Source organism: Symphalangus syndactylus, chromosome 6 (genome assembly GCF_028878055.3).
Source record: "Symphalangus syndactylus isolate Jambi chromosome 6, NHGRI_mSymSyn1-v2.1_pri, whole genome shotgun sequence".
In the NCBI taxonomy this organism is placed as follows: Eukaryota; Metazoa; Chordata; class Mammalia; order Primates; family Hylobatidae; genus Symphalangus; species Symphalangus syndactylus.
In genome coordinates this window covers 47,672,718-47,700,715 of record NC_072428.2, presented here as the reverse complement: position 1 = coordinate 47,700,715, position 27,998 = coordinate 47,672,718, and the positions used below count along the sequence as shown (strand labels likewise).

The following is a 27,998-nucleotide window of genomic DNA, read 5'->3' as shown; positions in this document are numbered from 1 at the left end:
ACTCTCTTCCCTAGTGTCTGCTTGGTACCCTTGTTCTCAAGCACCAACTTCTGGCTAGTTCATAAGGCATATGCTTTCACCCAGACTCACTCTGATCATCCTGACCTAGCTTGGTCTCAGCCACCAAGTGATGACTTAATGACCCCTCCCTCGCCCTGAGACCTCTAAGGCCAAGACATATGCCTTCTAGGACATATGCCCACATCTGCTTAACCACAGTTCCTCTTCAAAGGCACTACATCTGACGGCCTGGTGTTGGAACCCCGGGTGTACGGGAACAGAGCATTTCCAGCACTGGCAAGGCACTAGCCTGTGCTACCTGTCCTCAATTTGCTTTGCAGATGTCTGTAGACTGGATTTCTTATGTGCCACCTGTGTAGTCACACTTTCCAGAAGCATCCTCTGGTTTTGCAAAACTTCTTCAACATGTCTGCACCTAGGGGATGAGGCAGAGAAAACGCTGAGAAGGGCTGAGTCCTACTTTGAGCATGCCAACCAAGCGGGAATCTCCACAGGGAACTGTCTCAGCCAGACCCATGGAAGCTGTGATGACTTCTAGGGAAAGTCTAAGGCACCACAGGCTCTTGGCCCATTAGGCCTTTTCCAGAGAAGTCCTACAACAGGAGCAGAGAAAAACTTCAGCCCAGGGGCTGCAGGTTGGCTTGGGCAGGGAGAAGATTTTGATGCATGGGGAGTCCCAGAGCTCTCACAAGTAAGAAATCCAGAGCCCTCCCCAGCCCATTTCAGGCAGTCTGTCAGCCCCACCTGTGTTCTTTGTGTTCCACCATTAGGCAGCTATGGCAAGTGAGCATATCACATGTCTCACAGAATAGCTTGAGTACTTCCTGTGTGTGTAGAGGACAATACAAGGTGAAGTCTCCGGAACCACCATTCACTCCTGCCAGAGAAGACAGAGAAAGTGGGCTTCTCTTGCTCAGGTAGATAAACCTCTCAGTTAAGCTTTGCTGCACAGCCCTCAGCCTTCAGAGGACACTGCAGAAATACGGAGCTCGGGGGAAGTGATATAAACAGGAGATGACTCTCCAGGGGCACAAGGATGATTTTGGGCTGAGCTTGGCTGGATTTGCCCAGTTGTCCAGAAATAGCACACCATCAAGCCCAAGCATTCCACTACCTGCCAGAGGCTGAGGAAGGCGCTTGCTACTACTCCACATAGATCTCCTGCAAAATAATGAATCCTTCACAATTAACCTCAACCTGTTCATTAATCAGGATTCCGTTTTTAATGGAGCTGAAACCAGCTACCCAGCCTTGCCAGGCTCCAGGCTAGATCACAGGGATCATGAACTCCGGTTCCTGTGGATTTGACAGATGTAGAACCCCTCTCACAATTCAAGGGCCTTGAGAAAAGACTTTCAAGAAGATTGTCATTTAAAACAGATGGTGGCCAAGCACAGTGGCTCACGCCTGTAATCCCAGCACTTTCGGAGGCCAAGGCGGGTGGATCACCTGAGGTCAGGAGTTCAAGACCAGCCTGGCCAACATGGCGAAACCCCATCTCTACTAAAAATACAAACATTAGCTGGGTGTGGTGGCGCATACCTGTAATCCCAGCTACTCGGGAGGCTGAAGCAGGAGAATCGCTTGAACCCAGGAGGTGGAGGTTGCAGTGAGCCAAGATCATGCCACTGCACCCCAGCCTGGGTGACAGAGTGAGACTCCATCTCAAAATAAAATAAAATAAAATAAAATAAAACAGATGGTGCTGGATAGACAAACAAACAAGCCCTAATCCAGACTAAGTTAATCAAGTAAATAAATCAGAAGGGTGGCATGATTACTCTACAGGGGAAAGGCAGGGAGCTCACCTAGCTTCCACAATAATTCAACACTTTCCTCCCTATATCATTTCATCCACACTCATCCACCCCCACCCCCAACAGGGAGGGATGAGAGTGAGTCACCCCTTTGACTCTGAAAGAGACTTCCTTTGGGAAAGGCTCTGAGACTGTCCCTACCTTCTCCCCCAGCAAGAAAACAAGATCAGAGAGCTATTCTCCAGGGATCTTAGGGTTCAGCCCTGCTTTAGGGTATGGGAGTGGGTGGGGAGAGGTGGCATTGGTACCTGGAGATCCCTTCTGGGCCCGAGGAAAGAACGGGTCCCCAGGGACAGGGCTGTGTCGGTGTTCCTCTGTGCAAGAGCTGCACAGCCAGCGATTGCAGTAGGTGCAGAGGATATGTGCTGCCCTCTTCTCCTTGCACTCGGAGCAGTTCTGGAAGCAGAGAGTTCTGGAGTTACTGATGTTATCCTCATTTGGTTCTGCCTCCACAAGTGGCAAATGCTCTAAAGACAGGGGTCCTGCAGGCCTATTCCTCCATCAGTTTGAAGTGTAATCTATTCTGCAGAGCTGTCTGGGGGTAACATGCTGGGGCTTGTGGAAGGAAGCATCCTTTGTGACCAAAAGAACAGTGGCTACGTCAGGTATGGTGGCTCACACCTGTAACCCCAGTACTTTGGGAGGCCAAGGCAGGAGGACTGCTTGAGCCCAGGAGTTTCAGACCAGCCTGGGCAACATAGTGAGACCCCATCTCTACAAAAAATACAAAAATTAGCCAGGAGTGTTGGCACATGCCTGTAGTCCCAGCTACTAGGGAGACTGAGGTGGAAGATCGCTTGAGCTCAGGAGGTCAAGGCTGCAGTGAGCCAAGATCGTACTACTACACTCCAGCATGGGCAACAGAGGAAGACCCTGTCTCAAAAAAGGAGGAGGAGGAAGAAGGAAAAGAAGAAGGCAGAAGAAGAAGGAGGAGGAGGAGGAGGAGGAGGAGAGGAGGAGGGGAAGGAGAAGAAGGAAAAGGAGGAAGAGAAGGAGGGAGGGAGGGAGGGAGGAAGAGGATAAGCAGCAGCAGCTGTCTCAGGGGCTGTTCACACAAGTCCTGTGCTGAAGCTAAGGATACCCAGATGCATAAGCCAAGGATCTGATCTCACGCTATCCACGGCACACAGGATGGTATACATTAACTGAGTAATGCTGTAATAAAAAGGATGCAACATATGCTGAAGAAGCAAAGGAAGCCTTCCTGGAACTCAGTCTAGGAGTGGCTAGGAAAGGTTTTACAACAAGGAAACATTTGAGCTGGATACTGAATGACAAGTAGGTTCACCAGGCAGATAAGGCAGGAAAATGTTGTAACAGAGGGAAAGCACCGGCAAAAGCAGGAAATTCAATGTGCTTCAGAGAGGAGAAGGCCCACATATGGCAGTACACAGCAAGATGGTCAAATGCAGCCAAGGAAGGGCAAGTACAGACCAGCGTTCAGAGTTGTGCTCCCACACCTGGGCTCTGCCTGATCTGAGGGTACCTAGGCCTCTCCTAGTCCAAATGTTCATTCATTTCGTAAGCAAATATCTTGCCAGGGCTATTATAAAACATCAAGAGAAGGGGAGATTTGGAAAAGTTGGCCTATCTGTGCTTGAATCACAGATGCCACCAAACTGATGTGAATTCTGAAAGTTCTACTAATTAAACTATGAATTCCTTGAATGTACAGTATATGGGTCGATCTCCCTAATATCTAGCACAAGGCCTGGCACATGTGAGACATTCAACACAAATCAGACACAGGAACAAGTAAGTAAATTAGTAAATTACTAATTTACTAATTTACCCTACTGGAAAGATACCCTAGTGGAAAGAGGAACAGAAGGGCTGCCGGCCAATAAGTGATAAAAAATTTAAGAAATTCAGGAAAAAGGTGATAGTTGTTAAATACAGGCAAGATTAATAGACCCATTTAATCCAGGCTGGTACATGAATTTCAACTTAGGATGATAAAAAAAAACAAAACCCAGTACTGGTATTTTTCAGTAAGAGCTGTAAGAGACAGAAAAATAATTATATAGACAGTAAGCAACTCTTAATATACCTTAACTTACATTCACCTTCTGCTAAAGGGATTGACACAAAAAAAGTCAGTAATTTTCACTTAATGGGAAACCCCCTCATTGTTTCCCCCAACTCATGCATTTTTATTTTCTTCTAGATGGATGGATGGATGATTAGGAAAACTGATGGAGAAGTAACAAATCAGATGGAGTGATGGATGGATAGACAGACTTATGGACAGGGGCCTCACAGATTTCTGAAAAAGATCAGCTGCTTCTTTCCTTGTCCTGACTTACCCTGGCCATCTTGGGTTGCTCAGTAGGAACACAATGCAGAAAAAAATGTTCAGTTACATCCCTGGTAAGATACACTCGTTTACACCCAGGACAGGAGATGAGCTCTGTGCAAGAAAGATAGCAGAGTCAGGGTAACATGGCTGATTATACCTAAGGCCTGGACATAAGACTTTCTAATACACAACACCAAGATACGTGGCAATACCCGTGTCTGCCAAAATGAACTACACTTGATGCCAAAGCCTGCATTTAGTATGTGGGTACCCTGAACATGACCATCCCATTGGGGCCTTCCCTACAGACCATCTGGTCTCCTCACATTCTTGTCTTTACCTGGTCCTACCTTCCTCCCCGCCCCATAAACCATGCTACTATAGGCCCAACCCTGCTTTGGTTCTGACAATCAGGTGCCTTCTTGCTGCTCCCACTCCTCATTCCACATCCCTGAGAGCACAGCTCCCATCACTAGCCAAGATCCAGAGTCAGTTTAGTCCGGGGCACAGCTCCAGGTCATTAAGGTTACCACGTAGCAGGACGACTTGGAAGATCTCGAAGCTACAGCCTCCAGAAGGCTTTAGTCAGAGAAAGGCAAGGCCTCCCCACCTGCTCATCTAGGCGGTATTTTTCTCTTAGTACGGCATATACCAGTCAGTCTGCCCCTGAGGCTCAGAGGTCTTTTGGAGGGCTCTCTCCCCATAGTCCATGTTAGATGCATCATATATATATATATTTTACCTATGAACAGCTTGACCTACAATCTCTCCCCAGAGAAATACATCAGTCTCTAACATATTCTTCAGCATAGTGGGCTTCTGGACTATAAAAGCAGCAAAAGACTCCCACCCTGGAGACCACAGTGATTCTGCCGGCCCACCGCAAGAGCAGTCAACCTACTAGGAACAAGAAAATGAGCCTCTGGAGTAGGGCAAGGTACCTGTGTCCAGGGATGAGGGTGATCTGGAAAGGGGTTGGCTATGGCAGTGAATGCAGCAGTACTGCTACAATCTCCTCTGTCTCATCTCTTCAAAATACGAAAGAATGATATGATGGCAGTTGCTCCAGACTCATAGTCAGACAAATGTAAGTCCAAATACCAGGCTTACCAGCCAATGACCTTGGGCAAAACACTTAATCTCACTTAATTGCTCTGTGCCCCAGTTTCTTCATATGTAAAATAGGGAAAATAAGAGTTGCTGTGCAGATTAAATTAGATAAAACTTCAGAAATCACATGGTCCTCCATGAATGTCAACTTTGGATTCAAAAGATTTCTCAAATCCTATTCACAATAATGCAATAAACTCAATTATCAACTCTCTCTGGTGATGAAAGTTAGTTTGAGTGGTAGATTCAAAAAATGGCCACAAATTCTTCCCCTCCCTGCATCCATACGCTTGCAATCCTACCATCAAAAGGTAAGACTCTCCACGAGCTTCAGGTCAGTGATGAGTTTTTAATTTTTAAAAGAGGTAGGACCCTTCGCCCTTTGAATCTAAGCTCACCTTGTGACTTTCTTTGGCCAACAGAATGCAGCAAAAGTGACAACAAATTCTCCAAGCCTAGACCTCAGTGGCCTTATATAATTCTGCTCTTGTTCTTCGAACTCTAAGAGTGCCATGTGAAAAATCTAACCTGGCATTGAGATTGCTGGAAGATGAGAAATCACACAGAGAGAGATCTCAGTTGTCTCAGGCATCCCACCTGAGGCCATCATAGACCAGCCAGCCCCAACTAACCCACTAGCTGAACACAGATGCAAGAGTGAACACAGTCATAATTAGCTAAGCCCAGGCCAAACCAGAGGAATTACCCAGAGAATCCCAGCCCAAACAGACAAACTGTAGAATCATAAAATAAATAAAGTTTAGTTGTTTTAACCACCAAGTTTAGAGGTGGCTTGTTATGCAGTAAAAGCTAACTGATACATCCCAGGAAAATCGAAATCCATAAAATCATGAAAAATAATAGTTTAATACTCCCTCACCCCACCAAAAAAAAAGAAAAGAAAAACTTTCTGAGTTTTTGCAGAGCCATGGGTGTTAATGACAGGACTGCATCTGGAATGTCCTGCATATTCTCCTGCCTGTCAAGGACAATGGCCAGAGATGGAGAAGGATGCTCTCCACAGGTGACATCATCCAGGGGAATAAGGCTACTGTCCCTCCCTTCCACTTGGCTCACCCTGAGGAGACCTCCTCATCTATCGCAGGACAGAAATGCTGCTCTAATTGTTGAAAACGACTTCCACAAGACTTCCCTGGTACCAGATGCCCAAACATCAGTCATTGTAACATGGCCTCATGAGCAGAATGAAAAAAGAAAAAGAACTGAATAGGTCAAACAAGGCCTCATCACACATCCTCTGCTCCCTTTGCCTTAAAGCCAAAGTCCTCAGCTTGGCATTTAATGCCCCTTGCAAATTGACCTTATCTCCCTCTAATCTCATGTTTAGCTTTGTCTGCCATACAACGTGTTTTTGCCATGCCCAACCATCTCTGCTATCTCTTGAATACACCAAACTTTTGCACAACTCTGTGTCTGTGAAAAATGCTGTTTCCTCTTCCTGAAATACTCTTTCTTGCCCCTCTCCTTTTCAGATAAACTACTATTCATCCTTTCATACCTGTTCAAATGTTCCACCTTTGAGCAGCAGGGTTAATTTCCCCCAGGATGAGTTAATTAGTCCCTCTTCTGGGTTCCCACAGCACCCTGAACATCCTTCCAGTACAACAAATATCACATTGCATTTTAAATACCTGTTCATATGTCTGCACACAAAAATAAACCACAGTTGATATTAAAGGATATTACCTGGGTTTTAGCAGACTGAACAATTATAGAGTAAGTCCTCATTTAACATCACTGATAGGTTCTTGGAAATGGCAACTTTAAGTATGATGACATATAATGAAACCAGTTTTTTTCATCAACGTTGTAACAAAAGTATGTTTACTTAAGGAACTGCTGTACATTGTTTTGCTTAAAATCACAGTTTCTAAGAATCTAGCTGATGATGGTAAATGAGGACTGCATTTCTTTTTTCTTTTTTTTTGACATGGAGTCTTGCTCTGTCACCCAGGGTGGACTGCAGTGGCACAATCTCAGCTCACTGCAACCTCTGCCTCCTGGGTTCAAGCAATTATCCTGCCTCAGCCTCCTGAGTAGCTGGGATTACAGGCACCTGCCACTACGCCTGGCAATTTTTGTATTTTTAGTAGAGACAGGGTTTCACCATGTTGGCCAGGCTGATCTCGAACTCCTGACCTCAAGTGATCCACCCACCTCAGCCTCCCAAAGCGCTGGGATTACAGGTGTGAGCCACCGTGCCTGGCAGAGGACTGCATTTTTCGGGAGTTTGTGTGTTCCACGTGTACTCCTTGCATTCACAGCACTGAAAGTAGTAAGAAGCCACCTGGAAGTTTTCTGGAAAAAAAGCCAGTGCAGGTTTATAAGGAAAGCAGAGATGTGGGGCTTGGGAAAAGCTTTTAATTGAAAAATATGAGTTCTAGGCCCAGGGCTGGCAGTATCTAACTATGTAACCTTGGGTAAGTCACCCCCTTTCACTCAACCTTACTTTCTACACCATTACAATGAGGGAATAGGAATGCAGGTGAGTACAAATTATCCAACCCATTTACTCTGCCTACAGCAGCCAGATGTTTTTTTCTCCTGGATGCCAGGCACGGTGGCTCATGCCTGTAATCCCAAATGCCAAGGCGGGAGGATCAGCTGAGGTCAGGAGTTCAAGACCAGCTTGGCCAACATAGCAAAACCCAGTCTCTACTAAAAATACAAAAAATTAGCCAGGCGTGGTGGTGGGCACCCTGTAATCCCAGCCTCAGGAGGCCAAGGCAGGAGAATTGCTTGAAGCTAGGAGGCGGAGCTTGCAGTGAACCGAGATCATGCCACTGCACTCCAGCCTGGGCGACAGAGTGAGACTCTGTCTTCAAAAAAAAATAATAATAAATTAAAAAAATAAATAAAGAAAGAAATAAAAAAGAAATATTCTCTTGGGCAAGCTAGGAAGCAACAGAGAGCCAAATGGCACCCTGGCTATCATCCCTGTCAGAAAGTCAGGGAATAAGCTTGTAGTTGAAAGGAAGCCTGGATTTAAGAGATTAGCCCTCTAAGAGGGGCTGTGCAGCAAAGAGCAGAGATGGAGAACCATCACAGTGGTACAGGCACTGTCCCAGGGAGGCTGCGGGCCCCAGAGTAGACCCAAAGGACATGCACTCCCTTCGTGTCACAACATCTTTGTCCAGAAATTCTTCTCTTCCCTCACAAGGTCCCTAACCCCATCAAGCTGTGTCAACCTTGACTTTTTCTTATTTTTAAAGAGATTCTCCATCTTTTAATGAGGATATCAAAACAAAGTTTTACTTTAGACAACTGGAATATATCAACTCTTAGAGCTGTGTATAACCAAACATCTACTTAACAATATTTAATATTTAGTTATAAATACATATTTAAATCACATTGCATGTAAAATACTATTTAGATATCATGCTTTTTTCTATTTTATTCAGTTAATTATTATTCAAACGACAGCCCTACTCTCGTATTTCACATACAAGAACACTGATTCTGAGAAAGATAGAGACAGGGCCCCAAGTCCACATGATTATCCCCAGGAGATGTGGGGCTTCTGCCTCCAGAATGAGGAAGTCACAGACACCACAGGTGTTCCTGAGAACTTAGGAGCCTAGGAGAGCAAGTCTGAAAGCGGAGGACATTTAGTCCATCTGTCACAAGTGCAAACACTTCTGGTCCTTGAGAGGTGTGGGACAAATTTTCATCTGTACACCACAACTCTCTGAACCAGGCACTTTACATGTGTAAAAAATTCCCCAGGTGAATATAATGTACAACTAAGTTTGAGACCCAGCACCTTTGAGAGAGCATCCCCTTCCCCTGTGGCTGAGCCTGATAGCTGTCTCCTGTATCATGCAGCTGAGAAAGGCAGGCTCACCCCACTTAAAAAGAGACTCTAAGAAGTTAAAAAAGACTCTGAATTCAGCTGTGATGTAGTTCCCCTCTGGCAGAGAAAAGGGCAGATTCCCAACAGACAGGTAGTGACCTGATATCCCTGTACCCGGGGATTGGCACTGAGTTGGGAGCCAGACTCTCAGCTCAACTGCAGGAGCCATGGGCAGGCCTAGAGTGCAGCCTGAGGTTTGGCACAAGGACCGCTGCTGGGACCTAGAACATGTGCTAAGCCTAGGACTTAGCAAGGCAGCAAGGAAGTGGGGCCCACACTGGGTAGTCTACCTTTCAGATATGAACAGCAGGGCCAAGGCAACATGGACACCAGGGAGGCAGGGGAGGAGAGAAATCCCAAAGAGGTCTCAGAAAGCTGGTATCGGGTCAGCTTAGGCCACCAAGTGAGGACACATTCGTCGCATAAGCCTGAGGCCAACGCTAAGCAATCCTCTGAGGGTTAGGAAGCCTTCATTCCACAGCTCTTGTCCAGGGCTCCAGACAACTTGAAGCTGGGGTCCGAGCTCTGATCCCAACAGAGCAATAGCATCCACTGGAGGAGCCTGATGCTCCTCTGCTAGTTCCAACCCATAGATCCAAAGCTGGACAGAGTTTCACTGTTCATCCAGCCAATTCCCCACCACACAGATGATGACATGGAGGCCCTGAGACAGGGAGGAGCTTAGCTAAAATCACATGGCCCTTGTATAACATAGGTGATACCATGAACCACTAAGCAGTCCCTGATTACCTCTGTAGCCACAGGTAAGATGCTCTACCTCCCTATGCCCCTGTCAGACACTAAGCAACGAGAAAAACACTCTAGTTGTATCCTCTGGCAGGCTGGACATCCTCACTAACAGTTCTGCCCTCCCACCCCCAGGCAGCCCCAGTCCACTGAGCATCAGCTAAGGCCCCCACCACACAGCCCCTCGGCTTCCTCCAACCCACCACTCAGAGTAGCACCACCTTCATGAAACATGTTGCACCCAATCCCCAAATACCCAGACCCTGCTAGAAAGACAAATTTTTGTCCAAGTCACCCCTAAAGTGACTGCTGCTTCTGCCCCAGCTGCCAGCAGGCTTATCTGTGACCCTGCTGCCGTGATTAGAGCAACACCTGGGAGAGAAGTCAGAGGAGCGACAGGTGAGATCACCACAGGTCCCAGAGGATGGTGCTTACCAAGCGCCCAGGAACACCCACCCTGCATGCTGCAGCCAGCCACGCTGCAAGGCCTAAGCCTCGGGGAGTGGATACTGGATAGGGTAAAGGGAGCAGCCTGGATCCTCTCCTTTCTCTGATGCATCCTCAGCCAGGGCTGCATTTCTCTAGCTCACCTGAGATACTCCTGCAAGAAAGAGCTTGGTTGACTCCTCCTGTTTCTGTTTATCTCGAAGGCTCTGCAGCAGTTTTCCCAAACTGAACAGCAAGAGGGAGACCTCAAAGAGGCGACTCTCTTCCTAGCTGCATCTCCTTCCTAATCCTCTGGGTGCCTTGGAATAGAAGCTCAGAAGGAAGAAAACGACATTTTCAACTTTCAGGAACTAGCTCTGTCGCCCTCTGCACAGCTCGGGAGCCAGCACTCTCAGCCTTTTAGGACTCCATCCAAAAATCCTTCAGCCCTCCATGTTCCCCAAAATGACAGTGCTCATGTGTGGCTGGAACCTGCCCCGATCCGGCAGCTCATTTAAATAGAGCTCATCACAACAACAGTGTTGGTGGTGAAGTGAGTAGCTGCAGGGCCCTGGGGACCCCCTGTTTATACGTAGGAAGAATGATGCAATCTGGGTATCAAAATAGCAATCCAGAATGGAATAACAGGCTCACGCAGCAGCGGTGCCTGCACAGCCAGAGCTCAAGTTGACACACTCTGTCAGCCCCACACTGCTGCAGCACGCAGATGCCAGGCACACACTCTCACCGCACCATTTTAAAAAACAGCAGGAGCCCAAGATATCCCTCCATGCCCCCGGCACTGAAGGAGGGTGTGGGGGTGCCTTCAACAGACATTGAAATCTGTCTCCTACATACTCACCTGCTCCTGCCACTTCACCTGAAGTCCTTATCCTGTGACGTCACAGTCAGTTGCCATAGTGACCAATTGTCCATCACAAGCAGAGAATTAGGACTTCGGATGGAGAAGACACACATTTATGATGCACAAAGGTCCTGGGAGGTCTCCCTTGGCAGCTAACTCTACCCACCAGGAAGATCCAGTCACACACAAGCAGGGAGGGAAAAAGGGAAGGATGAACAGGGTTGACTGGAGGAGACATTAGGATGGGGCAAAACTACAAGTACAGCATAATTTCAAAAGCACAGAACAACCAGATGAGGGGGAGTGGCAGGGATGTGCTTGGAAAGACTGGCAGGAGAGTAAGTTCCTGAAGGGACCAGAATGCTAAGCTCAGGAGCTTGACCTTCATCCTAAAATAAAAGGCAGCCCAAAAAGCTTCTGGAGAGTGACTGAGCTGGGCTTTATGATTAACTTGATGGACTGGACACAGGGAGGTCAGGGTAGCTGAGCATTAATGGGACCCTAAATGAGGGTAAAAATGGAAAAAAGCAAAAGAAGACTCATTTCAAAGAGAACTGACAGGACACAAGCAAATTAGGATGTTGGGGCTAGTGGTGGTGTGTGAAGAACAGAAGTCAAGTGGAGGCGCTGTCATGAACAGAGGTAGGTAACAGGAGGAAGAAGAGAGCAGTGGCCAAATCTCATGTTATCTATGCCTTCCTTTCTCTGGCATTCTTGCCCTCTTAATATCAGGCCTCATTCTGCCTTGCCTGGACCAGTGATGCCCAAATCTGGAGAGCTTGTTAGAAATCCTGAATCTACCAAACCCAAATCTCTTGTGTGTGGGTGTGGGACTGGGAATCTGTATTTTTAGCAAGCATCACAAACAATTCTTAGGCATTCAGACCAGCACTGGTTCAAGGCCCAGCAATCAGGAACCAATGGCCTGGACAGCTGCAGTTGTCCAGCAGGTCTTCCTGTATCCAGTCCTGTCTCCTCCAAACGTTCTTCTCATTGAGCCAGCATGAATTTGTTTTTTTCTTGTTTGTCTTTGTTTGTTTTGAGACAGTGTTTCATTCTGTCACCCAGGCTGGAGTGTGGTAGCATGATCATGGCTCACTGCAGCCTCAACCTCCTGGGCTCAAGTGATCCTCCTGCCTTGGCCTCCCAAGCAGCTGGGACTACAGGTGTGCAACCAGCTAATTTATTTTTTATTTTCTATTTTTTGTAGAGACAGGGCCTTACTATGTTGCCCAGGCTGGTCTTGAACTCCTGACCTCAGGATATGTGACCATATTCCACTGATCAAAAACCTTCAATGGCTCCCCACTGTCCACAGAATAGCTTAATCAAGATCCTTCACAATTTGGCCCTAAATTTCCTTTCTGAACAGAATCCCCACTTCTCTCCTTCAAGCATCCCATACTCCAGCCAAAATTAACTCCCTCCTGTTTCTAATATTTGCCTTCCCCTCCCCTCCATGTGCCTCATCTTAACACTATTCCCTACCTGGGAGTCCCTTGCACATTTTTCTGACTCTGCCTGGTTCCTGCACAGCTATTCCTACTTGGTGTCACCTACAGATTCAAACCACCCAATTTCCCCAGACAGAACCTAAAACAGGGGTCAGAAAACCATAGACTGCCTGTTCTTGTAAATAAAGAATACAGTAATGCCCATTCATTTCCATATTGTCTATGGCTGCCTTCTGCTTTTCTGCTACAGTGGTAGAGCTGAGTAGTTATAACAGAGACTGTATGACCCACAAAGCCTAAAATATTTACTATCTAGCCTTGTGCAGAAAGTTTATGACATCTGGCCTAAAGCAACAGCTCCTTAAATTGTGCTAGCCTCACCCTTTGGGGTTTAATTCTGATTACAGGGATTTTGCTTGTTCCAAGCCCACGTCCATCTTTGTGAACTCTAGTTCTGTTAAGTGGGTCACATCTGAGCTGGACCTGCAAGTTTGTGTAGGATGTTTCAAGCAAGAAAAGGCATTTCAGGAGGAAGGAACATCATAAATGGAGAATTATAGATATGAAAGTGTGAGGTCTTTGGAAAGTCTTGTAAGGCTAGAACATATAGAGAAATGACAGGAGATAAGGCTATAACATTAGTTTGGGATCAGATTAAGAAAAGACTTGGAGGCCATGCTAAGTGTCTGTTCTAAACTGCAAGCAAATGGAAGCCTTTAGGTAGCTAGAAGTGCAGTCCCGGAGTCACAGGGCGTGATCAGGGTCAAAGCTAGAGGATTTGGAAGCATAATCACAGTGGCAATAAGTGAAGTGAGGTCAGGAAAAATATCACTGTAGGAAAGAATAGGGAATAAACTGAGGTCAGGCAGATATCCAGGGACTGTGAGGAAGAGCCAGACAGCCGGCCTGAGCCAAGAGTCAGAATCTGGCTATGAAAGCCAGGTGACTGGCTGGGGCTGGAGATGGATGCATGATCCACGGCCTTCAGAGCCCATGCTCCTAGGAACCACCTGGCTGTGAAACAGGCTTTCTGTGCCAAAAAAGTACCCACTGTATAATGCAAAAAGTACAGGTAGGATGAGTCTGGGCTCATTTCATTTGATAGATCCTCAATGACCAAGGTAGCACCTCTGTCTCTTTTCATCCCAAATCTTAAAAGTCAATCCAAAAATTGATGCACTGACACACTCCATGCAAAGCCACTGATCCCTTTTCCAGCTGGGCCTGGAGACAGAGAGTCAGTTGGGGAACCAAGGGCAGCATCCTATTCTGGGTCTGTAGTTTCTACTGGCCCTCAAGCCCAGGAAAGCCCTGGACTGTCAGGCAAGGGAGCTGGATTTTTTTCCTGGCTCTGCAAGTGACCAATTATGTGGTTTTCAGCAGGATCCTAGCCCTTCCTGGACTCCTGATGCTTCATCTATGCAGGAGGGGCTGGAGATTAAGGGCCTTCCCTGCCTTCTGGCCTCCACAGCACTCAACCGTAACTGCTCCCCCTTAAATCAGAAAGTTCCAGCAGACAAGAGGCTCCTCAAAGATCCCATCCATCAATCACAGCCATCTCGAGCTCCCTCCCTCAGCAAATCTGTTCTAGCTATAGCCTTCCAAGCAGCACTGGCAGCACAAGCACCTCCCCCAAAACACAGCCTCCCTCCTTTCCATTATCGGGGGAATTGCTCTCCCAGTAATGGGTCCTGTTCTGGGGTGCCAGTGCTACTCCCAGGGCCCTAGAGAGCCAATTAATGCGAGGAAACTGTTCATGAACTAAAAAGCCACTCCACTGATAGGGCTCCGGGCTCCAGCTTCCGCACCTGCTGCACACCCAGCTCAGCAGCCTGCCCTTCATCTGGGAGACTTGAGTCACTGCCCACAACAGACCTCACAAGGCTGGACACACTGCAGCACCTGGAATGAGCAAAGAGTAGTCACCCACCTCCCAGGCTCCTATAGCTGATATCTCACCCCTGGCCTCCCATTCCCACCCAAGACCATTAGAGCCCCTCCAGCTGAGCTGCTCATTAAGATAAGTGTCATTTCCCTCTCTGACTCTAAGGTTGTAGCATCTTGCATCAGTTTCCTCTCTTTGGATATTCCTAAAGTCCCAAGGCCTGCCCACTGAGGGACCATGATTGCTCCTCCTTTCAGCATTAGTAGTGTTCGGGGGATGCTGTCACCCTTCACTAGCTTCAAGAAGCATGGGGCTATGGTAGTTATTTAGTGTTCTTAAATCTCATTAAGTCTAGCCCTGAAAGCCAGAAAGGGCCTATGATTGCCCAGTCAATTAGTGCTAGTGTCCAGGTGAGCTCTAGGGCCTGTGACTTCCAGCTGCATCCCCAACTTCGAAAACGGGAAAAATAAGATACTAAACAAGAAGATTCTGAAATCTGCATCTCAGTATCAAAGTCTTCCAGCCATGATTTGTCTTTTAATTGATTTGAAGAGAAACAATAAGTAATGTTCCTTTTCCTCACATGGGGAAGGAAATATCCAATTAATTCCCCCTTCCCTTTCCTAAAATGACAAATAAAACCACAGCAACTCTGAGAACCTTGAAGACAGAGCCAGCATATGGTAAGAGTCAGTTTCCCCTGAAACTGTTAGCTCCCTTCAGAGCTTGCTACATTTACTTAAAGTATCATTCTGGTACTCAATGGCCAACTTTCCAGATAGAATTTGACCTGAGACCATTTTTAATTAGCCAAAAAAGTAAATAGCCCCAAGTAGATATTCTCATTGGCTGAGAAAATCCAATTCCAATAGCCAGCATTTGTGTACCCAGCCATCCCACTGCATGGCTAAGCCACTGTATTCTCACCACACTCCTACCTTTGCTCTGGTCCCCATCATTAGCTTTTGAAGATCTTGCCCAGCTGGTCTCCTCAGTACCTGAGAGGTGACGCAAATCCATCTTCCTAGTTGCTGGGAAGAATCCCAGCTAGACTGTGGCTGTATTAATTAAAGATGTGCACTTGATCCAGCAATTCAAATACCGAGTATACAATAGTCCCCCTCTTATTCATGGGGCATATGTTCCAAGATGCCTGAAACAGTGGATAGTATCAAACCCTATATATACTATATCTTTCCTGTGCATACATACCTATGATAAAGTTTAATTTGTAAATTAGGCACAGTAGGAGATTAACAATAACTAATAATAAAATAGAACAATTATAAGAATATACTGTAATAAAAGCAACATGAATGCAGCCTCTACTGTCTCGCTCTCTCTCTCTCACTCTCTCTCTCTTCCCCGTGCCCCCCACAAAATCTCTTAATATTTACAGGCTGTGAGTAACTAAAAACTTGAAAAAGCAAAACCTTGGATGTGGGGGGAGGGGACTACTGTATTTCCAAAGAAAATGAAATCCGTATGTCAGAGACATACCTGCACTCCCATGTTCATTGTTGTACTATTCACAATAGCCAGGACAGGGAATCAACCTAAGTGTCTACTGATGAATGGATAAAGAAAATGTGACATATATACACAATACTATTCAACCATTAAAAAAAAGGAAAACCTGTCATTTGTGACAACATGGTTGTACTTACAGCACATTGTAAGTGAAATAAGCCAGGCACAGAAAGACAAATACTGTATAAGCTCACTCATGTGGAATCTAAAAAAACTGATCTCATAAAAGCGGAGAGTAAAAGAGTGGCTACCAGGGGCTAGAGTGGTTGGCAGGGGGCAAGGGTAGTTAGGGAGATGTTGGTGAAAGAATACAAAATCCAAGTTAGATATCAGGAGTCAGTTCAAGAGATCCATTGTACAGCATGATAAGTATGGTTAATAATATATTGTATTCTTGAAAGATGCCAAGAGAGTGGATGTAAAGTGTTCTCACCACCAAAATGATAACTATGTGAGGTGTTGTGTATGTTAACTGGCTAGATTTAGTCATTCTGCAATGTATCTATACTTCAAAACATCATGTTGTACACTGTAAATACATACAGTTTTACCTGTCAGTTAAAAATTTGTTTAATTAAAAAATATTTATATTTGCTGGCTCAGGCTGCAGGATTTGTTCTTTCTTCAAAGATTCTCCATGGAATCTCCTCATCAGTTTGGTATTCTAAGTGAGTGTGGACTCTCCCCCTGAGCAAAGTGCTACAATGTCGATAGCAAGCTTTGAAGACAGGTGAACCTGAATTTGACCTTACCGGGCAGTAGTTATTAACCTTAGTCTATAAATATCCCAATCCTCACATTTTTCGTCTATAAAATGGGAATACTAATACCTACTTTACAAAGCTGCTGTGAAGTTTACAAAAGATAATGCCTGTACAGTGTCTGCCAACCAGTAAGTGCTTGATAAATGCATTTTGTACCTCCCACTTGAAGAACAAAAAGGGACAGATCACAAGCGAAAAAAGCCTCCTACCGAGGCTTTATTGATTAAGTCATTTATTCAATAAATATTCACTTAAGACCTCCTCTCCTGTATCACGTTCTGTGTTGAGCTGCGGGGTTACAGACATGAAAGGCACTGTCTGGTTGAATGAGAAGATGCCTACCTCATGCCATCCCCTCGGTTCCAAGCCCCAGAGCAGGAGTACAGCCCTGGGGAGGCTCTGTTGAAGAATTAGAGTTGCAAACCAGCTGGACAGACCCTGAGCCCAGGCACAGCCCCTCTTCCATTCAACATAGCAACTGCTCGGCTCTGCCCAGCAAGTAGGAGAAACAGGTTTATAGAAATGAACTCAGCCCCATGCAGTGTGGCTCCATCCGGTTGGAGGCATTGAAGCTAGGAACTTGTTTATTCCTCAGCCTCTATCCGCCTCCCCTGCCATCCCTCTACCGGCTCTCACATTTTACTTTAAAAAAAAAAACACAGATTTCTGCCCAGATTCACAGAAAGAGGATAAACTTTCCAGAAAGCCTATGTTCCTACTCTGTTGGACAAAGTGACTGCACTAAAAACTCGCTCCAAACATGGCTTCTCAAACTACAGACCAGAAATCTAAGTTCAGGTATTGGGTATTTCACCAGGCTAGCCAGAGACAGGTGACAGCTCTGCCTTTCATCAGACAGCTGATTTGGGAGCCATTCTTTTGACCCTTCAGAAAATATTCAGTGGGCAACTGATATCTGCCAGTCCTAGTACATAGAGAACTTACCAGAGTTATTGATCCTTTGCTTGAACTTTCAACAATCTTCTCTTCACTGTATTATTATCACCTGTTTATTTGGCTGTCATTCATTAGACTATGAGCTCTTTGAAGTCAAGGGCTCTGTCTTTTAATCTCTGCACCCTAAATGCCATACAGCCTGGTACATAGTAGTCAATAAATATCCATGGGGGAGAGATAGACATACAAACCAACAAATACCACACCACATAGGGTCCTAATAGTTCCACGTAATAAAGAGGAAGTTAGGCCAGGCGCAGTGGCTCATGCCTGTAATCCCAGCACTTTGGGAGGCCGAGGCGGGCAGATCAGGAGATCAAGACCATCCTGGCTAACACGGTGAAACCCTGTCTCTACTAAAAATACAAAAAATTAGCCGGGAGTGGTGGTGGGCGCCTGTAGTCCCAGCTACTCAGGAGACTGAGGCAGGAGAATGGCGTGAACCCGGGAGGTGGAGCTTGCAGTGAGTCGAGATCTCACCACTGCACTCCAGCCTGGGTGACAGAGTGAGACTCTGTCTCAGAAAAATAAAAAAAGAGGAAGTTTATTCAACTTTTTACCCATAAATGCAAATGTGGAAGGGAACCATGGCCTAGCCAGACCGTAAGACCTACTAAAGAATATAAGAAGCCGGGCGCGGTGGCTCACTCCTGTAATCCCGGTACTTTGGGAGGCCGAGGTGGGCAGATCACCAGAGGTCAGGAGTTCAAGACCAGCCTGGCCAATACGGCGAAATCCCGTTTCTACTAAAAATACAAAAAAATTAGCCGGGCATGGTGGTGGGCAACTGTAATTCTAGCTACTCAGGAGGCTGAGAGAGGAGAATCGCTTGAACCCGGGAGGCGGAGGTTCCAGTGAGCCAAGATCGCGCCACTGCACTCCAGCCTGGGCAACAAGAGCAAAATTCCGCCTCAGAAAAAAAAAAAAAAAAAAATATATATATATATATATATATAAGATGCCACATATCATACATATTATATGAGAAATTGACTCTCTGGTCCCAAATTAAGCATGTTTCCATCTAACAGGCTTTTTTCCCCTATTTTACATCTTCTCAAGTTCTAAATAACAGCACTTTTTGTTTTTTTTACCTTTCTTACCTTCTTTCTATAAACGAAGCATAGTACAGAAGGCTTTATGCTGGGATTACAGGCGTGAGCCACTGTGCCCAGTCCCAAGGTGGCATATTCCAACCAGCAAACTTAGACATTGCAGATCTCCTGAGGCCCAGCCTTTGAAGTTACACAGCAACATTTCTGCCACATTCCAGTGGTTAAAGTAAGACATAGGAACAATACAGATTCAAGTATATGTCCTCATTTAATCTTCACAACAGTCCTATGAGTTAGTAACTATCACCATTAACCCCATTTTACAGGCAAAAAAAAACCTCTTGGGCAGAGAGATGAAGTAACTTGCCTAAATTACACAACTAGTAATGGCAGGCAGATCAGGAATGACACTCAGATGGCCAAATACACTGACACCAAAGCTTTTGTTTTTATTCTTCATTGCAATTAGAATAACTTGGCAACAAATACTATGATTCAGGTAATTGTCATACATATAGACAGAGATGGAGTCTCACTCTGTCACCCAGGCTGGAGTGCAGTGGTGTGATCTCAGCTCACTGCAACCTCCACTTCCTGGGTTCAAGTGGTTCTCCTGCCTGAGCCTCCCGAGTAGCTGGTGCCTGCCACCACTGGTACCTGCCACCACACCCAGCAACTTTTTTTTGTATATTTAGTAGAGACAGGGTTTCGCCATGTTAACCAGGCTGGTATTCTCCTGACCTCAGGTGATCCACCTGCCTTGGCCTCTCAAAGTGCTGGGATTACAGGCATGAGCCACCACAGCACCCAGACCATTAATATGAATTTAATGTTCTCCTTTCAGAGTCAAACACAGCCTTGACACATGCATAATTCGTTCACGTTAAAAACCTTAAATGAGATCAAAGACCTGAACTTAAGAGCTAAAACTATAAAACTCCTAGAAGAAAACAAAGGGGAAAAATTTATGACATTGGATTTGGCAATGATTTCTTGAATGTGACACCAAAAGCACAGACAACAACAACAAAAAACATAGATAAGTTGGACTTCATGAAAATTTAAAACTTTTGTGCATCCCAGGACACTACCAACAGAATGAAAAAGCAACTCACAGAATGGGAGGAAATATTTGCAAATCATGTATCTAATAAGAGACTGGTATCCAGAATGTGTAACGAACTTCTACAGTTCAACAATAACAATGACAACCCCATTAAAAAATGGGCAAACTGAAACTCTGTACCCATCAAATAACAACTCCCCATTCCCCCAGCCCCTAGAATTCACCTTTCTAGTTTCTATCTCTATGAAGCTGACTACTCTAAATATCTCATGTAACCAGAATCATACAGTATTTACCCTTTTATGACAGGCTTACCTCATTTAGCATAATGTCCTAAAGCTTCATCCATGTTGTAGCATGTGTCAGAACTTACTTCCTTATTAAGGCTGAATAATATTCCATTATATGTACATACTACATTTTGTTTATCCATTCATCTGTTGACTAACGCTTGGGTTATTTCTACCTTCTGGCTATTGCAAATAATGCTGCTAGAAACATGGGTGTACAAATATCTCTTCAAGTCCCTACTTTAAATTCTTTTAAGCATATATCCAGAAGTGGAATTGCTGGATCATATGATAATCTGATTTTTAATTTTCTGAGGAACTGCCATATTTTCCACAGCAGCCATGCTGTATTATATTCCCTCCAACAGTGCACAAATATTCCAATTTCTCTACATTCTTGTCAACATCTATTATTTTCTGGGATTTTTTTGGTTTGTTTGATAGCCATCCTAATGCGCTTGAGGTGGTTTCTCATCATGGTTTTGATTTGCATTTCCCTAGTGATTAGTGATGTTGAGCATTTTTTCTTGGGCTTATTGGTTACTTGTACTTCATCTTTGGAGAAATGTATATTCAAGTCTTCTGCCCATTTTAAAATCAGGTTTTTTTTTTTTTTATTGTTGAGTTGTAGGAGTTCTTTATGTATTCTAGATATTAACCCAACAATGCTGGAGCTTTTTTTTCCATGGCTTAAAACATCAGAAGTTTATTACTTTCAATGATTCCATGGGTTGACTGAGTAGTTCTTTTACTTCAGTGATGTCATCTGGGATACTGGGATGGCCCAGTCCGAAACAGCCTCACTCATGGCTGGCAACTGGTACTGGTTGTCAGGCAGAAACCGCAGTTCTACTCTCCATGGGACTGCTTGGGCTTGCTCATAGCATGGAGACTGGATTCCAAGATGGCATATTCCTTTTCTTTTTTTTTTTTTTTGAGACGGAGTCTCGCTCTGTCGCCCAGGCTGGAGTGCAGTGGCGCCATCTCGGCTCACTGCAAGCTCCGCCTCCCGGGTTCATGCCATTCTCCTGCCTCAGCCTCCCAAGTGGCTGGGATTACAGGCGCACGCTGCCACGCCCAGCCAAGTTTTTGTATTTTAGTAGAGATGGGGTTTCACCGTGTTGCCCAGGCTGGTCTCGAACTCCTGAGCTCAGGTAATCCGCCCACCTCAGCCTCCCAAAGTGCTGGGATTACAGGCGTGAGCCACTGTGCCCAGTCCCAAGGTGGCATATTCCAACCAGCAAACTTAGACATTGCAGATCTCCTGAGGCCCAGCCTTTGAAGTTACACAGCAACATTTCTGCCACATTCCAGTGGTTAAAGTAAGTCATAGGAACAATACAGATTCAAGGGAAACAAATAGACTTCACCTCTTAGTGGGATGGGTGGCGGAAAAGAATTGTGGCTATCTTTAAATCCCTACAGTCATGAAGGGCACCATCACCAAAGCTGACAAAAGGTGCCACCACTGCTGCAGAGGCCCAATATCATTTGGTCCAAAGCACAGACTGCCTTATGTTGATGCATTGAGACTGCCATCTCCTACTGCTGCTAATACCAACAGTGCTATTTACCATCACTGAAGAATTATGGTAAAGTCACAGGCACCATCCTTCATACTGTCAATACTGCTGAAATCAATGGTACCCAATACCTTGCATCCTCATTGTCCAACATGATTTTAATAAAACTCCTTTAGGGCCAGGTGCAGTGGCTCACGCCTGTAATCCTAGTTCTTTGGGAGGCTGAGGCAGGCAGGTCACTTGAGGTCAGGAGTTCAAAACCAGCCTGGCCAACATGGCGAAACCCTGTCTCTACTAAAAATACAAAAATTAGCTGGGTGTGGTGGCACATGCTGTAGTCCCAGCTATTTGGGAGGTTGACGCAGGAGAATCACTTGAACCCAGGAGGCAGAGGCTGCAGTGAGCCGAGATCGCACCACTGCACTCCCGCCTGGGCGACAGAGCGAGACCCTGTCTCAAAAAAAAAAAACAAAAACTCCTTTTGGGATTTTATTCACAGCCCCCAGTGGCAGCCACCTATCACTCAGGCCTCAGGTCTGTCCAAGGGCTGTGGGGCCAGGGTCAGAGATTGTTAAGTAACACCGCATTAAGCCTGAGGGACTAACACAGTAATTAGCCCTCTTCTCTGTCCTTAGGCACTGGAATTGAACCAAACCTGACCACCTCATTTATTTCTTTTAAGTTTTATTTTAGGTTCAGGGGTACATATTTAGGTTTGTTATATAGGTACATTGTGTGTCATGGGGGTTTGGTGTACAGATTATTTCATCATCCAGGTAATAATCACAGTACCTGATGGGTAGTTTTTTGTTTTGTCTTGTTTTATTTATTTTTTTTTTTTTGAGACAGTCTCACTCTGTCACCCAGGCTGGCATGCAGTGGTGCGATCTTGGCTCACTGCAACTTCCACCTCCCGGGTTCAAGTGATTCTCATGCCTCAGCCTCCCGAGTAGCTGGGACTACAGGCACGCACCACCATGCCCGGCTAATTTTTGTATTTTTAGTAGAGATAGGGTTTCACCATGTTGCCCAGGCTGGTCTCGAACTCCTGACCTCAGATGATTCGCCCGCCTCGGCCTCCCAAAGTCCTGGGATTATAGGCGTGAGCCACCGCACCAGGCCTGATAGGTAGTTTTTTGACCCTCACTCTCCTCCCACCCTCAACCCTCAAGTAGGTCCTGGTATCTGCTGATCCCATCTTTGTGTCCACATGTACTCAATCTTTAGTTCCCACTTATAAGTGAGAACATTAAGTATTTGGTTTTCTATAATGCTGGAACTTTTAAGGTATATTTATGATTCACCATATTTATAAATTTAACTCACTGGATTTTCAAGAGTTCTTTAATCAGGAATGCCTATTTGCTAGATAATTGGAGTACTTACAAAGAAAATAAATTACATTTTATTTTATAAAAGCCAATATTAACAACATTTGTAACTAAGTTCACATATTAATCAAAGGCCCTTTAAATGGCATTGTTAAAATTTATGCCACTTATAAAGAGAGTAAGATTTGTTAATTAAAATTAAGATTAAGGGAAAACTAAGTTTATGTTTAAAAACCATATATTAATGTAAAAAAAATCAAAATAGATCATATCTCTCCTGTACTCCAAACTCTCAGCAGACTCTGAGAGGCAAGGTAGCTTGCCCATGGGTTCAGAGGGCTTAAATATGTAGATAATCCAGACTATAGTTTTTAAAACTCTATTATCACAATGAAACACTAATTTTAAAAAATTATTGGACAGGACTCATGAAAATATGTGTGTGGACCTCAGCTTGAGAACATTTCACTAATTAAGAGTGTGGGCCAGGTGCGATGGCTCACGCCTGTAATCCCAGCACTTTGAAGTCTCCATTTTTAACCAGTGCTATAATGCCTCACAGAGAGCCTAGATTTGTGCTTCAAATCACTTGGGAAATACTGCAGAGAACAAAACAAACAGAAAAGATCAACAACGATATTTCTAAGTGTTGCCAACTTATTTGACTTTCTCACTGCATAATTTCATTCAATGGATATTCACTGTACTTCTGTGACATGTCCTGTGCTAGAATAATAAAATGAAGGGACCCGGTTCCCGTCTCCAGTGACTGCACAGTTCCCAGTGAGACCGTTTCCTAGGAAACCTGACATTCTGGAGGAAGACACAGGCTCTTCCCTGCTGGGCAGCAGCTTAAATACTGAATAGCTCACTAGTCAGTGTGATTCTATTCAAAATCTGTTCCTGACTAACCCTAGGAGGCCAGCCAGCCATTCTCTCTCTGCCTTGGAGTTTTAGTGAGTCAGAACACATCCTCTCCGTCTGGGGAGGCAGCCAAACTTTGAATCAAAACCTTCCCAGGCTTCTTAGTCTGCCACCAATTTAAGGAAATCCCAACATGTAAAGTTCCAGCTTACAAAACAGATATATTAGGCATCAAGAGGATTCACTCTGTCTCACAGATTCCCCCAAAGATTGCTTTCAGCAATGAGCGTCCCTTGGGCATTTAAATTCTGATTCTTTCTACGCCCGAAATTCAGTTCCTATGAAACAGGAGGAGACCTGTTATGTAGTGGGAGGTGAACCTGTGGTGCCTTTGTACTTACCATCTGCAACAGTCTCATGAGCCTTGGCAATCTGCCCTAGATCCTGTATCAAGCCCTGGAAGCAGTCCTTACAGAGCAAATGCTGGCAGGATAGGAGATAAGAGCCCACACCTGGCAGGTCCTGACAGCACAATGAGCAGGTCATGACCACGGCCTCCATCTGTCCACTCTTAGGGCAGTGTTTCTGGCCAGCTAGTGGCAGCCCCATAAAGCTCATGCCCATGTCCACAGCCATGCCTGTGCCCAGGACTGGGGCTTTTCCACTGATATCCTCGGGTGAGAAGCAGCATGTAGAGCGAGCCAGCTCCACCCCCTGTAAGTGAAGCACAAAGCAGAGTGATCTATTTATTTTGAGCAGAAAAAAATCTTGGGCCAGAGGGGCCTCGGAGAACAAGGCCTCAAAAGTCCAGGCCATGTTCCTCCCCAGAGCTGGAGGCTCATGCCTCAGCCTCAGTTCCTCACCCAGGACCAAAAAGAGAGTTTAGCCATCTCTACCGTGGAAAACAAAGCCTGGAGATGTCTGCTGTTTGTTTGAAGGCAAACAAACCCTTCAGAAGTGTCCCATACCTGTGCCTCTCCTTATTGGTAAACAAGCTTGACCTAAGTTTTAATTTTGGGAAAAGGAAGAAAATTGCATTATTGACAAGTTTATGACAGGCACTTTACATACTGTATTTCCAAGGGGTTGAGACACTTTTACAAATTAAAACCAAGAGGGACAGGCTGAGGAAACAGGCTTAGAGAGGTTGGGTCACGCACAAAGACAGATGGCAAATGGCAGAGTCCAAATTCAAATCCAGGTCAGTCTGATTCTGGACTCCAGTCTCTCTCTCTCTTTTTTTTTTTTTGAGACACGGTCTCACTCTGTGGCCCAGCCTGGAGTGCAGTGGCACAATCACAGCTCACTGCAGCCTTGACTTCCCTAGGCTCAAGTGATCCTCCCACCTCATCCCACCTCAGCCTCGCAGGTAACTGGGATGGCAGGTGCATGCCACCACGCGTGGCTAATTTTTTGTATTTTTAGTAGACAGAGTTTCACCATGTTGCCCAGGCTGGTCTCAAACTCCTGGGCTCAAGTGATCTGCCTGCCTTGGCCTCCCAAAGTGCTGGGATTAGAAGCGTGAGCCACCACATCTGGCCCACACTCTTCTCTTTTTTTTTTTTTTTTTTTTTTAAAGACAGAGTCTTGCTCTGTTGCCCAGGCTGGAGTGCAGTGGTGTGATCTCTGCTCACTGCAAGCTCTGCCTCCCAGGTTCACACCCTTCTCCTGCCTCAGCCTCCCGAGTAGCTGGGACTACAGGCGCCCGCCACCGCCCTGGCCAATTTTTTTTGTATTTTTAGTAGAGACGGGGTTTCACCGTGGTCTTGATCTCCTGACCTCGTGATCCACCCGCCTCGGCCTCCCAAAGTGCTGGGATTACAGTCGTGAGACACCGCACGCGGCCCACACTCTTAATTAGTGAAATGTTCTCAAGCTGAGGTCCACACACATATTTTCATGAGTTCCGTCCACTAATTTTTTAAAATTAGTGTTTCATTGTGATAAAGTTTTAAAAAGTATAGTCTGGATTATCTACATATCTACCACAATATGATTTTGGGGGTAGTGTTAAGAGTCTAGAATTTAGTACACACCAGGCAGTATTACTTGTCTCAGGTTAATGAACTGAAAGAGTGGCAGACTTAATACACAAATAATGTATTCTTGCCACTTGAAGTCTAAACAACATTGTGGCACAAAATGATGCATGTTTTACAGTACTTGGAATAGAGAAAGGAAGTGGGAAAATTGGGCCGTCATCATTGTGGCATATGTTTGCTGAACTTTGCTACAAGAGTGAGCACCACATTTAAGTCATAATGATAGTTTAGTTTAGAAAAACATCACATATATGTGAAATTAATATTATTAATTTGATGGCTTTGTAGTTTTTTATAATTTGTAAACTATATTCGGTTTTATAGTTGTATAAGAGCTAAAAGCCAAAGGAAGTTGTACCTAGTTTTATATTTGTACTTATTTAAGAAACAAAATACAAATCATTTAATTCAAATCTGGGTCTCGGTAATTATGCAAGTTTGAGAAAAATTTCACTCCAGTCTGAAGTCTTTAGGAGCCAAGCCTTCAGGAAGGAGGAAGGATGATGGGGCTGGGAGAGGCTAGGCTGCCTAGGGTCCAGAAAGATGCCACTACATAAAGCTATAGATAGACTTGCACTTCTAATTCCTTCTGGGAATTATTTAGCAGAAAACAGCCATAGCAGCAGCATGATTAGAGACGAGGACAGTCTCTATTAGAAGGTTCAAGTATGCCTGGGTTTATTTCATTGGGCCAGTAGTTCTCAAACTTTTTGGTCTTGGGAACCCCTTTACATATGTTTACTTACTGAAGACCCCAAAGAGAGTTTATTTATGTGAGTTATATCTATTGCTATTAGAAGTTAAAGCTGAGAAAATTTTAAAACATTAATTTTCAAAAAATAATAAACTTGTTATATGTTAACACGAATAACATACTTTTTGGAAAAAAAAAAAACTATTTCCTTTTTTTTATTTATTTATTTATTTTTTGAGACAGGGTCTTGCTCTGTTGCCTAGGCTGGAGGGCAGTCGTGCGAAGTTCACTGCAGCCTCAAACTTCTGAGCTCAACAAACTTCTTGCTTCAGCCTCCTAGGCAGCTAGCACTATAGGCATGTGCCACCACACCCAACTATTTTATTTTCACTTTTATTTTTGTAGAGACCAGGTCTTGCTATGTAGCCCAAGCTGGTCTCAAACTCCTGGACTCAAGTGATCCTCCACTTTGGCCTCCCCAAGTGCTGGGATTATAGGCGTGAACCACTGCACCCAGCCTAAAAAAAAAAATTAACTACTTTCAAAAAAATTAATTTAATGAGAAGAGTCACATTGTTTCTCATATGTGCCAAACTCTTTAACGTCTGGCTTAATAGAAGACGGCTGGACTCCCATAGCTGCTTCTGCAGTCAATCTCTTATACGTTGTTTTGTTTATAGTATAGGAGGAAAATCCAGTCTCACACAGACATACAGCTGGAAAAGATAGGAGTACTTTAATAGCCTTATCAGGTAATTGTGGATATTCTTTGATACCACACCAAAATTCAACAAGTGGTAGTAGTTTCTTAAATGTTATTTATAAGGTAGACTCTGAACCAAACTTTTCTTATTCTGTTATATTAAAATCTGCTGATCTTGCTCTTTGAACTAGTCTTTTCCCCAGGCATAGTTTTTTAACACCAAGTGTTGGTCATTTGGAAAATACCAGTTCAATGACTTACGCAGATGTTCCAAATATCGACACATTTCATTATACAATAACAAAAAAATCATATTCCTTAGAATCACCTCGAATCTCATCAGAAATTTCTTTAAGCATTGAGAAGCTGCCAAACTCATGGAGGCAGCAAAAACTACCAGAATTCTAACTTCTGCTTGAACGCTTGAATTTTATCATTGGCAACAAATACTGTCATTTCACTTTTGAGAAAATACCTGACAAATTCCCAAGCCTGAATAACCACAGTGTGTCTGCCAGTTATTCTTTTTTTTTTTTTTTTTAGATGGAGTTTTGCTCGTTACCCAGGCTGGAGTACAATGGCGTGATCTCGGCTCACAGCAACCTCCACCTCCCAGGTTCAAGTGATTCTCCTGCTTCAGCCTCCCAAGCAGCTGGGATTATAAGCATGCACCACCAC

General features: G+C 44.8%; 1 protein-coding gene across 20 annotated transcripts in view; it reads right to left on the bottom strand.

The window, feature by feature from the left end:
* The window catches only part of TRIM66 (tripartite motif containing 66), a 71,338-nt gene that overhangs the window by 35,651 nt on the left and 7,689 nt on the right, over window positions 1-27,998 (bottom strand). For 5 of the 20 annotated variants that reach the window (XM_055282488.2, XM_063641085.1, XM_055282492.2 and 2 more), the window contains exons 3-8: window positions 24,745-24,882; window positions 24,283-24,595; window positions 4,145-4,248; window positions 2,087-2,234; window positions 766-898; window positions 320-436 (exon numbers count right to left, since the gene is read on the bottom strand). In XM_055282488.2, coding sequence (XP_055138463.1) covers window positions 320-436; window positions 766-898; window positions 2,087-2,234; window positions 4,145-4,248; window positions 24,283-24,595; window positions 24,745-24,771 — 842 coding nt within the window. In that variant the 5' untranslated portion in view covers window positions 24,772-24,882. Of the gene's footprint in view, window positions 1-319; window positions 437-765; window positions 899-2,086; window positions 2,235-4,144; window positions 4,249-7,425; window positions 7,567-10,327; window positions 10,408-10,461; window positions 11,192-15,439; window positions 15,560-16,001; window positions 16,028-24,282; window positions 24,596-24,744; window positions 24,883-27,998 lie in introns of those variants that run through there. The other 15 variants (XM_063641082.1, XM_055282491.2, XM_063641087.1 and 12 more) reach the window with 10 other exon arrangements.